Source organism: Phodopus roborovskii, unplaced genomic scaffold, assembly GCF_943737965.1.
Source record: "Phodopus roborovskii unplaced genomic scaffold, PHOROB, whole genome shotgun sequence".
Classification (NCBI taxonomy): domain Eukaryota; kingdom Metazoa; phylum Chordata; class Mammalia; order Rodentia; family Cricetidae; genus Phodopus; species Phodopus roborovskii.
In genome coordinates this window covers 11040998-11055588 of record NW_026126636.1, presented here as the reverse complement: position 1 = coordinate 11055588, position 14591 = coordinate 11040998, and the positions used below count along the sequence as shown (strand labels likewise).

The 14591-nt window shown below is 47.9% G+C and overlaps 1 protein-coding gene across 1 annotated transcript; it reads left to right on the top strand.

Moving 5' to 3' along the window:
- Positions 1-8994: 8994 nt before the first annotated feature.
- Pnma8c (PNMA family member 8C) lies at positions 8995-9606 on the top strand. Its single transcript, XM_051207247.1, has one exon. The coding sequence runs from the start codon at positions 8995-8997 to the stop codon at positions 9604-9606; it is 612 nt and encodes a 203-aa protein (XP_051063204.1).
- The last annotated feature ends 4985 nt before the right edge of the window (positions 9607-14591 follow it).

Genomic DNA, 14591 nt, shown 5'->3' with positions numbered 1-14591 from the left:
AGGCCCATTGCTTGTGATTATCCTGGAGACTCCTTTGTTGAAGTAGCGCATTAGTGCAACCATCAATGAATGTAAATGTGTGAGTGTAAAATAAAGTCGTGCAAATCAAGTCTCGGAGTAGTCGTCTTGTCGAAGGAAGGTGTATGTAGGATGGCCGCTTGGAGGAAGCTCTTCCCTGATGAGCAGTAAGAGCTTCATTCATGTGACCACCGTTAATTTCCCTTAAGAGAAGAAGCTATTTCTTCTTGGTTGTTGTGGCCTGCCATCCATGTCCTCAGTGATCTTATGGTTTCTAGAATAGGTAATAAAATAATGTTGAATGATCTGAAAGTATTAGTTTATTTAGTTACTTACGTTTTGGTACTAGGGATTGAATCTAGGACCTGACACATACTACATAGCACCCCACTGCTGAGCCACACCTTTAGCCCCCCCCACTGGGGGATTCTAGGCTAGGGCTCTACCACTGAGCCATATAACTAGCCTTTTTATGTTTTATTTTCAAGCTAGGTTTCAGTGTGCTCAGTGTAGCTCAGGCTGGCGCTGAACTTGTGACCTTTCTGCTTCAGTCTCCCAAGTAGATGAAATTATAGACCTGTATCATCAGGCCTGGTCGATGCCACTTTATTAGAAAGTACCTGGGAAGTGAGAACTCTTTCTTCCCTCCCACCCCTTGGCAGAGGCAGAGGGCTTTAAACAAACTGTATGTGCCTGTATGCGTGGTGTGTGTGCTTGTGTGTGTGTGTGACAATGCACTCCATGCTGCTCAGAGAACAGCTTTGGGACCAGTTTTCTCTTTCCGCCTTTACATTGGGTTCCTGGGATCTATTACAGGCTTCTAAGGCAAGCACTTTTAACCTGCTGAGCCACTTCTCCTGTCCCGAGGCAGAAGCCTATTTTTGGAGGGGAGAAGTGTGTGTGTTGGACCACGGTCTTGGCTATGTAGACTTGGCGGGCCTGGAGCTCCCAGAGATCCACATGCCTCTCAAGTGCTGGGATTAATGATATGAACTATCATGCCCAGCCTTAGAAGTCTTTCAGTTGGGCCGTGGCGACAAACACTTTTAATCCCAGCATGCAAGAGGCAGAGGCAGGTGGATCTCTGATTTCTAGGCCAGCCTGGTCTACAGAGCGAGTTCTAGGACAGGTTCAAAAGCCACAGAGAAACCCTGTCTCGAAAATGAAAGAAAGAAAAAGAAATAGCATCTTAAGGATTTATGTTTACATATTCACACGTGTTCATGTGGAGTGCACCTTAGTGTGTGTGGATACATGTTCATGTGGGATATTCCCGTGTGTGCGAGGGCATGCACATTTAGTTCAAAGGTTGACGTTAGATGGTTTCCTCAAATGCCCTCCACCTGGTTTTTTTTTTTTTTTTTTTTTTTTTTTTTTGTTTGTTTTTAATAAGATCTTTCAATGACCCTGAAGTTCACCGACTGGGTGAGATTCGCCCTCCAGTGAGCTCTGTTGTTAAACATCTTAAGAATTGCAACAAAAAAAATTAAATTAAAAAATCCAGTGGGTGTGGTGGCTGGAATGAGAATGCCCCCCATAGACTCATATACATGAATGTTTGGTCCCCACATTGTGGAACTGTTTAGAACAAACTGTGAGCTCTCAGTTACTGCTACAGCACCATACCTGCTTATGGGATGCCTCTCCCCCTCCATGTGTGTTAATGGGCAGTGGGGGTGGGTCTGTGTGTGTGTAAAAAATAAAAGTCCTTCTCCCTAACATCTCCATACAGTTAATTCGAGTTTAAACATTTCTTTTTCTCCCTGGTATGGAGATAATCACAAAAGATTAGATTTTGAGTGGTAAGAAAGCTTGCCTAGCATGTACGAGGTCCTGGGTTCAATCCCCAGCCCTGCATAAACTAGAATTCATCTTCTCAACATTCAGAAAGTCAAGGGACAGGAGGATCTGAAGTTCGAGGTCATTCTGGGTTACATTCTGGCCAGCCTGGGCTATGTGAGATCCTGTCTCAAAAGGTGTGAAGGGTCGGATATTGGCCAGGGATGTAGCTTAGTACTAAAACACTCATCTAACATGTCCCAGGTTCTAAACTCCAGCATGGAAAAACCTAAGCTGGTCATGGGAGTTTATACCTATAACCCTAACACTTGGGAATCTGAGGCAGGAGAATAGCTGTTTACTCAGTTTCTTCAAGGTCTAGGTACCTTCTGCAAACACTAAGACATTCTATTGTTACACTAGATACACAGAGAAACAACTGTTTCGTTCTAATGTTTACCCTAGATACAGTGACTCTAGAAGATTCCCACTGCACAGTGGTCCATGCCTGCCCAGCTTCATCATTTGGGAGGCTGAGGCAGCAAGATCTCTCTGTGCATTAGAAGCCAGCGTGTGTTCCACAGTGAGATGCTGCCCTTAATATTTCTTTGTTTATTTATTTAATGTGTGTGGATGTGTCATCTGCATGTATTTCTGTACATGCCTGGTAATCACAGAGGCCAGAAAAGAGCATCAAATCTCTGGGGTTTGGAGTTAACAGATGGCTGAGTGCCTTGTGGGTTCTGGGATTTGAACCCAGGTCCTTTGCTAGAGGAGCCAGTGCTCTGAACTGCTGGGTCATTTCTCCAGCCCCAAGGCTTTGTTTTTGAAAAGAAAGATGTTACTTTTTGTTTCAGTATCATTCTTCCTTGCTCCAGGTTTCATACAAGTGCTGATTGCAGCTTGCTCCCACAGATCCTGAGGAATTCAAGAGTGGCATGATGGGGAATTAAAATAAAAAAAAATTGTATTTCTCAGTAGAAGTACAACATCGCCACCATTTACAAGGGAAATCACCCTGGCCAGACCTCTAGAACAGTAAGCAGTGTGTTCACACCCATTACACAATGCCATGCTGTTTATACATTCTTACATCATCGAGGGTGAGGAAGGACATCCTTGGCAGAGCCTCGGTCCATTCTTGGATAGGGAGAAATGTACACCATGTGGCAGCTGCTGGCTTGGGCAGCCTTACAGGCAATGACATGCTCCTGCAGAGGGGGGTGGGGCCAGAGGGAAAAGTGTCCTGGCCAGGTCCTATGTGTCTTATTTGGTGGCAGATATCCAAGAAGAAATCACAGGAAAGAAATGTTTTATATTAGACCCAGAGGAAGAGGAGTAAAAAGCAAAACATAGAGAGATTCATCATACCTGTGACATATAATACAGTCCTGGCTTCTAACACGTTTTATTTTTAGGTCATGTGTTTTGGTCTTTATTTTCAAAGGAGCCATATAAGGACAAATACAAGAAGTGACCCTTCCTGTCCTGGAACTCACTTTGTAGACCAGGCTGGCCTCAAACTCACAGAGATCTGCCTGCCTCTGAACAGTACAGAACTAAAAGCACCGGGTACCCCCACAGCTTGTCCCTTACCAACCCCTAAAACCAGTGACCACAGTGGTTCTCATTTTCCTTCCAAGAGAAAAAAATATTTGTGTATACCAGCATGCATCTCTTTGTATTTATGTGTATATGCATGCCTTTTTGGAGATGCATGTCTGCATCTATGTGTCTATATATGTTTGGCTGTATGTACATAGTATAAATATGTTTGTTTTCATGTATCTGTCTATGCCTGTTTCTGCATATGGGAATACAAATGTCTCACATGAAATAATGAAATGTTATAAAATAATGATATGTTAAATATAGTTCATATATATATATATATATATATATATATATATATATATGGTGCTGGGCTGGAACTCAGGGCATTCTGAAATGCTTTACCACTGAGCCACACCCCAGCCCCTCACTGGGGGATTCTAGGCAGGGGCTCTACCACTGAGCCACACCCCAGCCCCTCACTTGGGGATTCTAGGCAGGGGCTCTACCTCTGAGCCACACCCCAGCTGTCAGTCTGGGGTCCATGAGCTCCCCCTCATTCAGGTCAGCTGTCTCTGTGGGTTTCCCAGCCTGGCCTTGACCCCTTTGCTTATCACTCCTCTCTCTGTAACTGGGTTTCAGGAGTTTGGCTCAGTGCTTAGCTGTGGGTCAGGCCTTGAACTCTCGATGCTCCTGCCTCCACTTCCTGCAGCTGGGATTACAGGTGTGCACCTCCACACACAGTTAACCCAAGGAGGAGATGGAACCCCGGGCTCCCTGCCTGCTAGGCAATCCCCCCACACTGCAGCGCCTCCTCTGTCCTCCACTCCCCTCTCCCTCTCACTAATACCCCAGGCTGGCCTTCGACTTCCGGTCCCCTTACACAACCCTCTTGCCTTAAGCCTTCCCAGGGATATTTGTGATAACACTGTCGGGGATAAAAAGTCTAGAATCAACTCCCCTTGCCATACCCGAGCTTCAACCAGTCTGCAGACACCCCTTTACCCGGAAAACATCCCTTTACCCGCTGAAAACTCCCCAGCAGCATCCGAGGCCCAAAAGGGCTTAACCCCACCCCACTCAGTGCCCCCACCCCAGGCCTCCGAAGTTGCTGTGAGTAGCTAGTGTCATTTGGGCCCCAGTCCGAAACCACCTGCTCTCTCTCCACCCAGGAGAGGCTGCATTTGAGGGCCCGGTTTACCAGGTGCCTGCTGGGAAGGTCACGTGGGCCACCCAGCAGCGGACTGGCGGGCCCCTTGGGCTTTGAGGGGGCCTGCATAACTCTGTGCTTGCTGCAGCTGAGGCTGGGGAAGGGCCAGCGAGGCCTGTCGGCCTCTGTGTTTCCCTCCCTCACAACAACCATTCTCTGTCCTGCGCCCAGAACCCGGACAGAATCTGGGAGTCACCTCCAAGAGCCTCAGACCTCCCAGAGCCTCTTCTCTCGCCATACCGACACGCACCTCTGCCAGCCCCAACCCTCAAGAGCTGATCTGTAAGCGTTGCTCCTCCAGGATCAGAGAAGTGGAAGGGGAAGCCATGCAGGTGGAGGGTCTACAGCTCTGCTGTCTCATGGTCCTGACCTTGCCAACTGTGTGATCTCAGCCTAAACCCAAGCCCAAGCCATCTCCCTCTGTTTCCTCTTTTATAATGTACAGTGTTCTGCCTCCATGTATTTATCCCTTCAGGCCGGAAGAGGGCACCAGATCTCATCACACACAGCTGTGAGCTACCATGTGGGTTCTGGGAAATGAACTCAGGTCCTCTGGAAGAGCAGCCAGTGCTCTTAACCGCTAGAGCTGTCTCTCCAGCCTCAGTCAAATGACAGCAGCAAAACCTCTTTCCTCTGTAAGCATCCCGCCGCAGGTATTTTGTCACAGCAACATAGACTGTTGTTCTTTAGTTACAGTTATAGGATAAAGCTGGAGAAGGGGGGGGTGTCCCAAGCTAAGGGACCACGCGGGAGGGCATAGGGGGTTCCATAGCAGCTGAGGGTGACCAAGGCGGAGGGACAAACAGACAGACAGAGCTTAAGAGAGAAGTTTATTTACAAAGGGGAGGGAGGGAGAAGGGAAGAGACACTGGGAGCAGAAGAGAAGAGAACAAGGAGCTGCAAAGAGCAAGGAGTAAAGAAAGTGTAAGTGGGCGGGGTCTGACTTTTAAAGGGTCCTTTGCACCTGCCTGCAGACTAGCACTCTTGGAACCCTGGGCTGACCAGGGCACTGCCTGAGTGCATTCTGCCAGGTGACAGGGGCAGGCCAGCATAATGCCTGAATCCTTACAGACCGGACCAGCACAGCACCTTTGGCTATAATCATGGTGTGGATACAGTAGGCTGTGTGTTTCCAGGATGGTCAGAGATCCCAACCTTGGACCAAACGGTAAAGATTCACGAAGCATGGCTCATAGTTAGACCTGAGAAAGAAGAGCGTAGTAAGCATTGGCAAGGAGGAGACGTGTCTGTGATGCCTAGAGCTGAGGAGATTGTATGCTTGGAAAGACAGTGGACTCATCAACTACTAGAAAGAATAAGAATAATGTCCTAAGCTCTTACTTCTCCAGAGTAACTGCAATGAAGCCAGCACCAACACCTAAATGGTAGCGAAATGTGTTCCAGGCTCACTGAGCCCAACCAGTATATTCTATTCACTCCATACCAGGGCCTTGACTCTTTCTGGCAAACACGCTGTGGCCCTCCTCCCCCCAACTGTAAACAGACACAGCAAGCCCGCCATAACCGCGAGACTGGGCTCTAAATGCATAGTTTGTCCAGTCTGAACACTCAGCTATGCTTGGCACATCCCACAGCAGGGTGAAAGGTAGTTTCTCAGTAAACACTAGTCTGTCAAATAAACGAGCCTTTCTGTTGCCGGCTTCTCAGTTTGGAATGTGCCTAATAAAACCAGGGACATGCGGCAGAGTGCCAAGGACTCATAAACCCAGTAGCAAATATTAAGGGTCAACATTCTTACTGCACTTTTGAGGGAGAACGCATCTCCGGGTTACAACGCACAAGGCTGTGCATAGACATGACGTGGAGTGGGCTGGAGAGATGGCTTATGGGTTAAGAATGAATCCTGCTCCTGTTGAGGACCCAAGTTCAGTTCCCATTATCCGGGTCATACAACTCACAACCACCTGAACTGCAACTGCAACTTCAGGGAACCTGACGCCCTCTTCTGGCCTCCTAGAGGACCTGCATGCAACTGTGCACACGTGTGCAAGCACACACACACACACACACACACACACACACACACCACACAAAGCTTATATAGAAGCGTTGAAGGTGATTTCTCTCTCCCCAACTCTCTTCTTTTAAGAGTATGTGTGCTTTTATTTTTACTTAATTTTAAAGACACATAGTTTTATGTGAGTTACAGATGGTTGTGAGGTGCCATGTGGGTGCTGGGAACTGAACCCAGGTCCTCTGCTAGAACAAGTGTTCTTAGCTGCTAAGCCATCTCTCCAGCCCCTTCCTACCCTCTTTCCATGTGACTTTTGCAGTGATGTGATGGAAGCCAGAGCCTGGAAGGTACTAAGCAAATGCTCAACTGAGCCCTGTCCCAGCCCAGTGTCTTGGGAATTTGAGAAAGGAAGTGTGCCCACAGGGTTAGATTCACACTGCTTCCCATGTTGCATAAACAATCGATTTATGTACAATTATGTTTAAAATATTTAAAGATCTTTTTAAAAAGAGAGAGAGAGAGACAGAGAACCTGTATGGGTGCCTAAAGGGACCAGGGAGTGCATTATTATTACAAGTAATTAGGTTATTTATTTATTTATTTATTTATTTATTATTTTTTGGTTTTTAAGACATGGTTTCTCTGTGTAGCCTTGGTTGTCTTGGTACTCATTCTGTAGACCAGGCTGGCCTCGAACTCACAGAGATCCACATGCCTCTGCCTCCCCAGTGCTGTGATTAAAGGCATGCACCACCACTGCCTGGCTTACGTATTTGTTTATTTAGTGCCAATGTAGCCTTGGCTGGACTGGAACTCACCATGTAGATCAGGCTATGTATAACAAACTGGCTTTGACCTCACAGAGATCAACCTTTCTCTTCCTCCTGAGTGCTAGAAATAAAGGTGTATGCCCCCACCCTTGGCTACAAGTAGTTGTAAGCCACCATGTGGATGTTGGGGACCAAACTTAGGACCTCTGCAAGAGCAGCCAGTGATCTTAACTACTGAGCCACCTCTCCATATCCACTTCCTGTTTTTCCAGAGGGCCTGAGTTCAGTTGGAAGCTTTCATGAGGGTTGGGTCACAACTGTATTTCCAGTTCCTCTTCTGACCTCCATAGCACCAGGCACACATGTGGTACACAGACGTATACACAGGCAGAACACACAACCATAAACACACACACACACACACACACACACACACTAATTAAAAAAGGAAAGACTTTAAAAAATAACTTTCTATTTACATGAACCCAACTGTTCTTACTGTATTTGGGGAGTATCATTCTGTTACAATCTCTTGCTTTTAACATTAATGCTCTGGCTGGATTGTAACTCAGTTGGTAGAAAGCTTGCCTGGCAGCTAGGGGTCCTGGGTCCTATACCCATCACTGAATAAACCAGGCTCAGTGCAGACATGTAATAGCTAGCTAGCCCTGGAACTTGAGAAGTGGAGGGAGGCAAGAGGATCAGAAGTCCAAAATTTTGGTTATATAGCAAATTCAAGACCAACCTGGGAGACATCAGGTCATGTCTGGGGGCAGGGGAGAGGGAGAAGGGGGGGAGACAGAGAGAGACGGAGAGACAGAGACAGAGAGGATGAAAGAAGAAGAAAGAATCCTCGAAGGGATGCTCAAACTCTCTGAATTGGCCGGTGGATAGAATTCAAGCTGGCTTCCGTGTCCTTACCGGTTTTGTCATTATTCTTTAACTATACCCTAACTTTCTGAACCCAAACCACGTTTCAGGCTTACTTTGTATCTTCCTTGCCTCCCTGCCCACGCCCTGCCTGAGGATGGAAGTGAGGAGCTGACCCTTCTCTTCCCTCTTTGCCTTGGTTTCTGATTTCAGTGCCGCAGTACCCGCCAATGGCAAAGACGATGCTCTATCGGTTGCCATGGAGACCGCAGAGCAGCAGCTCAAAAGAAGCAATGACGTCACTGCTGCGGAGCAAGTGCAGCCACCACCATCACATCCTGGTCTTTAACTCTGTCACAGGGCACGTGAGGGCGACCTCTGGGCCAGCAATGAGACCTGCCAAGTCGCCACCCACGACACTCAGGGTGGCAACAGCAGCAGGGAGACCAGCGGCTCGGGTCCACAGAGATCATCAAGGCCACCGTTCTGCATCATCAAACTCCCCTTGGAAGGGCCTTACCCTGGACCTGGGAGCTTCCACCACCGAGCTCCAATTCCGTGGCTGACGGCTGATGTGAGTTGCTAGGAACTTCCAAGAGTGAGCCCAGAGGGAGCAGGCTGCAGAAGGCTGAGTGCCCTTTGACTGAGTTGGAGCAACTGGGCCTATTAGTAGCCTCCTCACCTGCGAGGCCTCGTAGTTTTGTTTTGTTTTGTCATCTTCCTCAGAAACAGCTCTCCGCACCCTGGATCCTTCCGTGGGTTCTCGAGACAGCTCCACCGCGCAACAGCGCTCGTACAGCTGCCTCAAGGAGCTGGGCAAGATGGCATTTGGAGTCCAGGACATTGCATTGCTAGAACATGGATGCAAGGCCTTGGAGGTGGACAGCTACAAGTCCTTGATGATCCTGGGGATCCCAGAGGCCTGTAGCCACCAGGAATTTGAAGACATCATACGCACCCCCCTCAAACCACTGGGCAAGTTCGAAGTTGCTGGGAAGGCCTATCTAGAGGAAGACAGATCCAAGGCAGCTATCATTAGGTTGGCAGAGGACCTTAATTACGACGTGGTTCCCAGGGAGATCAAGGGCAAGGGCGGTATGTGGAGAGTGGTCTACATGCCCAAATGGCAGGACATCGAATTCCTCACCAAGCTCAATTTGTTCCTGCGCAGAGAGGGCAGGACGGTAGAGGACTTGGCCGGCACCCTCAGGCGAGAGCTCTGTCCCACCACAGTAGGTCCTGGAGAGCTACTTTCCAGGAAGTGCTGCCTGTCTCCTCAGGAGGAGAATGCAGACAAGGGGTTCACCGCCATGGGGGGTGGGACACCCCCTCTAGAGGACCCAAAGAAGGAGAGCAAGGCTGACGAGGGCAAGAAGGGCAAAAAGAAAAACAAGAGAAGTCGGCGCCGACAGCGGGCTTCTGATAAGCTGTAAGGCGATGTTGGACTAGTGTGTGTGCAGGGGGGGCGGGGTGTGCGGAGGGAGGGTGGGAGACATCCGAGCGGGTATGGGATGGCTGTGGGAAGGGCACCTTGCATTTTGGCACTTGAGAGTAAGCGCTGGACTAGTGAGTGGGTGACCTTTGAACCAGAATGAGTATCACACGAGAGTTGGGTATGGTACTTGAATGCTACCTATTGCATTGTATTAGGGTTTTGAAACCATGCACCCAGCCGCTTCACTAGGAGAGTCTAGGCAAACTGTTAATGAGCAATAGCTGCAGCGTGAGCCTGGTACTGAGTTAACTTTCGGACCACAGCTGAGTGGCATGGCTAACATCCGGTTGGGTATGGGTCATCTCTTTTTATTTTTATTTTTATTTTCCTGTTCACTCTACATATGTCTGTTTATTACTGGCTGAATCCTAGAATAACACTTGGAATAAAGAGGGGTGAAAAAACCCCAACAGTCTGTGACACTCGTGAGTAGTAACCGTGTTACTTGGATACATCTAAGTGAGCAAAGTTTTCATCGAAGTAAATTTAGATAAAATTGAGGGATCATATACATGGCTGAGTATGGGACACTTTATCCATCCAACCAATACAATTCTCCTGAGCACCTACAATGTGCCAGGTACAGGACACGCGATGGTTTTTAACCTTACCCTCATGGCTCTAATTCTGTATTTGAGGAATCGTGGGCAACATTTGAGACTGTCAAAGGAACAGTGTGTGTGTGTGTGGGGGGGTGGGTAGGGTATTGCCTGAGTGAAGGAGAGCAACTTCTGATTGACAAGGGTCCCAGAGGCGTGTAGCGACTTGGAAGCCAGCAGGGCCAGCCCCTTATAGGGAGCCAAGTACACAACAGTACCTGTAACTGCTGCCATTGAGACCACAGAGGTGCCTGCTAGCCGTTGCCTGAAGAGAAGATCCATGATGGCAAGCTTTTGAAATGTTTTTTACTAGACTTGCCCAAACCGGTGAAGATCTTTGCTGGGAACAAAGATCACTATTCTTCCGCCATTGCCGGGGCTTGATGTTGAGGACAGCTCATAAGCCACGACTGGCACATCAGGCCCCACTGAGGAGTTTGCTGTTCTGTTTTTTATGTGTCCCTAAAGAGCTGTGGCTGTCCAATACATGGCAACTCTCCCTTACTGAAGGGAGGGTCAGGGGTGAGACTCTACAACCCCGACTGGCTCCTGAGATAAGCATGTAGGTCTCCCCAAATTAAGTCCCAGGAATCATGTCTTAGAGGGGAGACATTCTTTCCTAGAAAAAATAGCCCACTGAGGGAGAGAAAGTCACCAAGCCAACCATGATGGCTTATGGGACCTCAGCACTTGGGAGCTAAAAGCAGGAGGATCAAGAGTTCGAGGCCAGGTTACAGAGAGGGAGGAGCGATGAGCAAAGGGGTCAAGACCAGGCTGGAGAAACCCACGGAATCAGCTGACCTGTACAAGGGCGAGTTCATGGACTCAGTCTGAGAGCTGGGAAACCAGCATAGGACCGACCCAGACTCCCTGAATGTGGTGTTAGTTAGGAGGACAGGGCAGTTTATGGGCCTCTAGTATTTATCCCTAGTATACAAATGGACTTCGGGAGCCCATCCCACATAGAGGGATACTCTCTCAGCCTAGACACATGTAAGAGGGCCTAGGTCTTGTCCCAAATGATATGACAGACTTTGAAGACTCCCCATGGAAGGCCTCACCCTCCCTGGGGAGCAGAAAGGGTTTGGTGGGGGTGATATGGGAAGATGGGAGGGTGAGGGAATTGGGATTGACATGTAAAACAACCTTTTCAAATTTAAAGAAAAAAAAAGTTTGAGGCCAGCGTTGGCTGTGTAGCAAGTTTGAGGGCAGTCTGAGCTCCAGAGGATTCTGTCTCAATAAAGAATGAGTCCTGAAGTCTAGGAACTGAGGGTAGAGATGAAGGAAAATGTCAGGAGCACAGCAGGAATGTCCTTATGCTCACACATCTCCAGAGACGCCTGGAATGTTAAGCAAGCAGGGTTGTCTTTCCGAGGGGAAAGGGGAAAAACTTGTTCTTCCCTCCAGAAAGCTGAGTATTGGAAGTGATTGACAGCCTGGCGATCGATCTGTGTTACCTGTTGGGCCAAGCTCCTACAACCAAGACCAGAAGTGGCTAGTGATCTAAATGACCCTGATAGCCAAAGGCTCCCCCAGGCTCCCACAACCATGGCCAGAGGCGACTAAAAGCCCAAATGACCCCTTTGCTGTCTGTATGATAAGACCAGGCCAGACCCTTAGGCCCTTCAGCTAGCACAGGTAGCTTATCTCCAGAACCCATCTTCTTGGAAGAAATGGCATGCAATTACACTTCCTTGTGCAACAGGGATTGTATTACACCAGAGAACTTTTTTCCCCCAAATTATACTGGGCTTAAATAAATACATTGGAAACAAACTGCCTGTTTTTAGACTCCCCAAAATCTGATCCAGACTGAAATCAATCTGCACCAGCTTTTTCATTCCTATTTCTACGAGCGGTTCCTTTCCCTGTATGACATCTGCAGGGACCCCCTCAGAAAAACAAACGGTGAAATCCAGCTGTGGATTGGTGGAGATAATGTCTCTTTTTGGGACACCTACAAACATCTACTACTTCAGGGCTCTACGACAGCTTCAGGAGAAGTGCCTTTCAAAAATGTAATTTATAGGGGCTGGAGAGATGGCTCAGAAGTTAAAAGCACTGGCTCCTCATCCACAGGACCAGGGTTCAATTCCCAGCATCCAGGCAGCTCAATGACTGTCTGTAACTCCAAGACCTGATACTCTCATACATACACACAGGCAAAACCACCAATGTACATAAAATAAATAAATTAACTCCCTCTTTTTTAAAAAATGTAATTTGTGTACACACAAAAGTTTACTATTTTGAGACAGAGTCTTGCTATGCAGCCTATGCTGGTCGGAAACTTAACTGTATACACTGGCCTCTATTTAGCTCATGATCCTCCTGCCCCACGCCCCCAGGGTTGGAATTACCTAGGCATTTGTGTTGAGTTTTCTACTATCTTTTAACATGGAGATTTCCATATCTTGTTTTTTTTTGGGGGGGTAGGGGATACTGTAGCTCTCTGTTAGCATCAAACTCCTTCAATTGTCTGGCCTCCACCTCCCAAGTGCTGGCATTATAGGTAGGAGTCTCTCCTCCATCTTTCCCTCAGGGCTGTACTTCCAAGGGCACCAGATACATCTTTTTAATTTTGCTTTGAGACTAAACTGTGTCCAGCCCCGAAAGGCCTGGAACTCATTATATAGACCAGGCTGGCCTTGAATTAGCAGGGAGATCCATCTGCAAATACTTCCCGAATGCTGGGACTAACGGTGTGCACCATCACACCCACGTGTGCGCAGACCTATCTGTGGTTTTTCCATCCCCCTTTTCGATTTCTTGGAAGTTACTACTTACCTCCTCAGCCGAAGGCTCTCTACATTCCCGTCTGGGCAGCCATACCATGGGAAACACCTGTCTCTGTTCTTACGTCCTCAGCAAATCAAGACACCAAGGCAATTTTCCAATTCAGTCCCAAACGGAGACACTGGTTTCTATCCATTTCCCAAGCTGGTTCTCTCTGGGACCAGCCTCAAGATCCTTTTTTTTTTGGTTCAGTGACCTGCCGGCAGTGGGATAGAGCTTTCCTTGCTGTCTCCACAAACACTTTTGAACTTCTTACAAATCCATGGTTGAGAAGCTTGTTTGCTCTCTAGGCTATTGAGATGCTGAAGCCAGGAAAGAGGTCTGCTGCAGAGCCTGACCTCCTGAGTTTGATCTCCAGGTCCCATGTGGTGGAAGGCCTCCACATGAGAGCCATGGATGGCATGAGCATCCACCCCAGCACACGCATACAAGCACATGCATGCACATGCATGAACACACACACACACACACACACACACACACACACACGCAAGCACGCACGCACGCACGCACACACGCAGAAGCAGTCAGATCTCTGTGAGTTAGAGGCCAGCCTGGTCTACAGAGAAAGTTTTAGGACAGACAGGAATACACAGAGAAAGCCTATCTTGAAAAACCAAAGAACCACTCCTCCCCCACCCCCCCCCCCAAAAAAAAGAAAGAAAGAAAAAGAAAAACAGAAGTTCTTGACTCCATATTTAACTTTTCAGTCGCTGCCCTGGTGTTCCCATTGCCAGAACACTGTGTGTCTGTGTCAATTATTACATTAGCCTGATCTTACGTACATGTCACACAGCCTCCAGCATGTCTGTTTGATGCGTGCTGTTTAACATCAAGGCACAATGGCTGCATAATAAAGGACAATGTCACTTTTTTTTTTCTTCTCATTTTGCAGCCAGAGACATGCATGTGTTTCCTGGTATTTCTCACATGGCCACTGTACCCGTGACAGGCAGCGCGGACCACTATTAAATGCTGCCCGTGAATCCTTGGGAGGTTGTTGGGACCAGGTGACATTTCCCGACGGTGCCCTGCAGGCTGATGTGTGACAGGAACAATTTGGTGCTTACCTGCATCCCTGCTGCAGATGTCAGGTAGAAGATTACAACGTCCCCTCCCCCCAAACTCCATCAGAGAAGCGGGTTTACCCTTCTTTGTTCTTTGTGGTTGATACTCTACTGTGTAAATACAAACTAATAAAAAAAATGGTGCTGATGAAGCCAGTGTGTCCTGAGTATATTGGGGAGGTAAGGGGAGCCACATTCGTCTTCCTCTGGGAAAATGATCTGGTTGCTTAAAAAAAAAAAAAAAGTGGGTCAGTACTTTGGCTAGGGAGATAAAGATGCTTTTGGCCAAGCGTGGTGGCTTGAGCTGGATCCGCAGCAACTGGCCTACACACACACACACACACACACACACACACACACACACACACACACACACACACAAAGGCGTTATTTTTTAAATTCCAGAAACTCCTTTGATGAGTTTTGCCTAATAATTGTTTTTTTTTTTTTTTTTTTTTTTT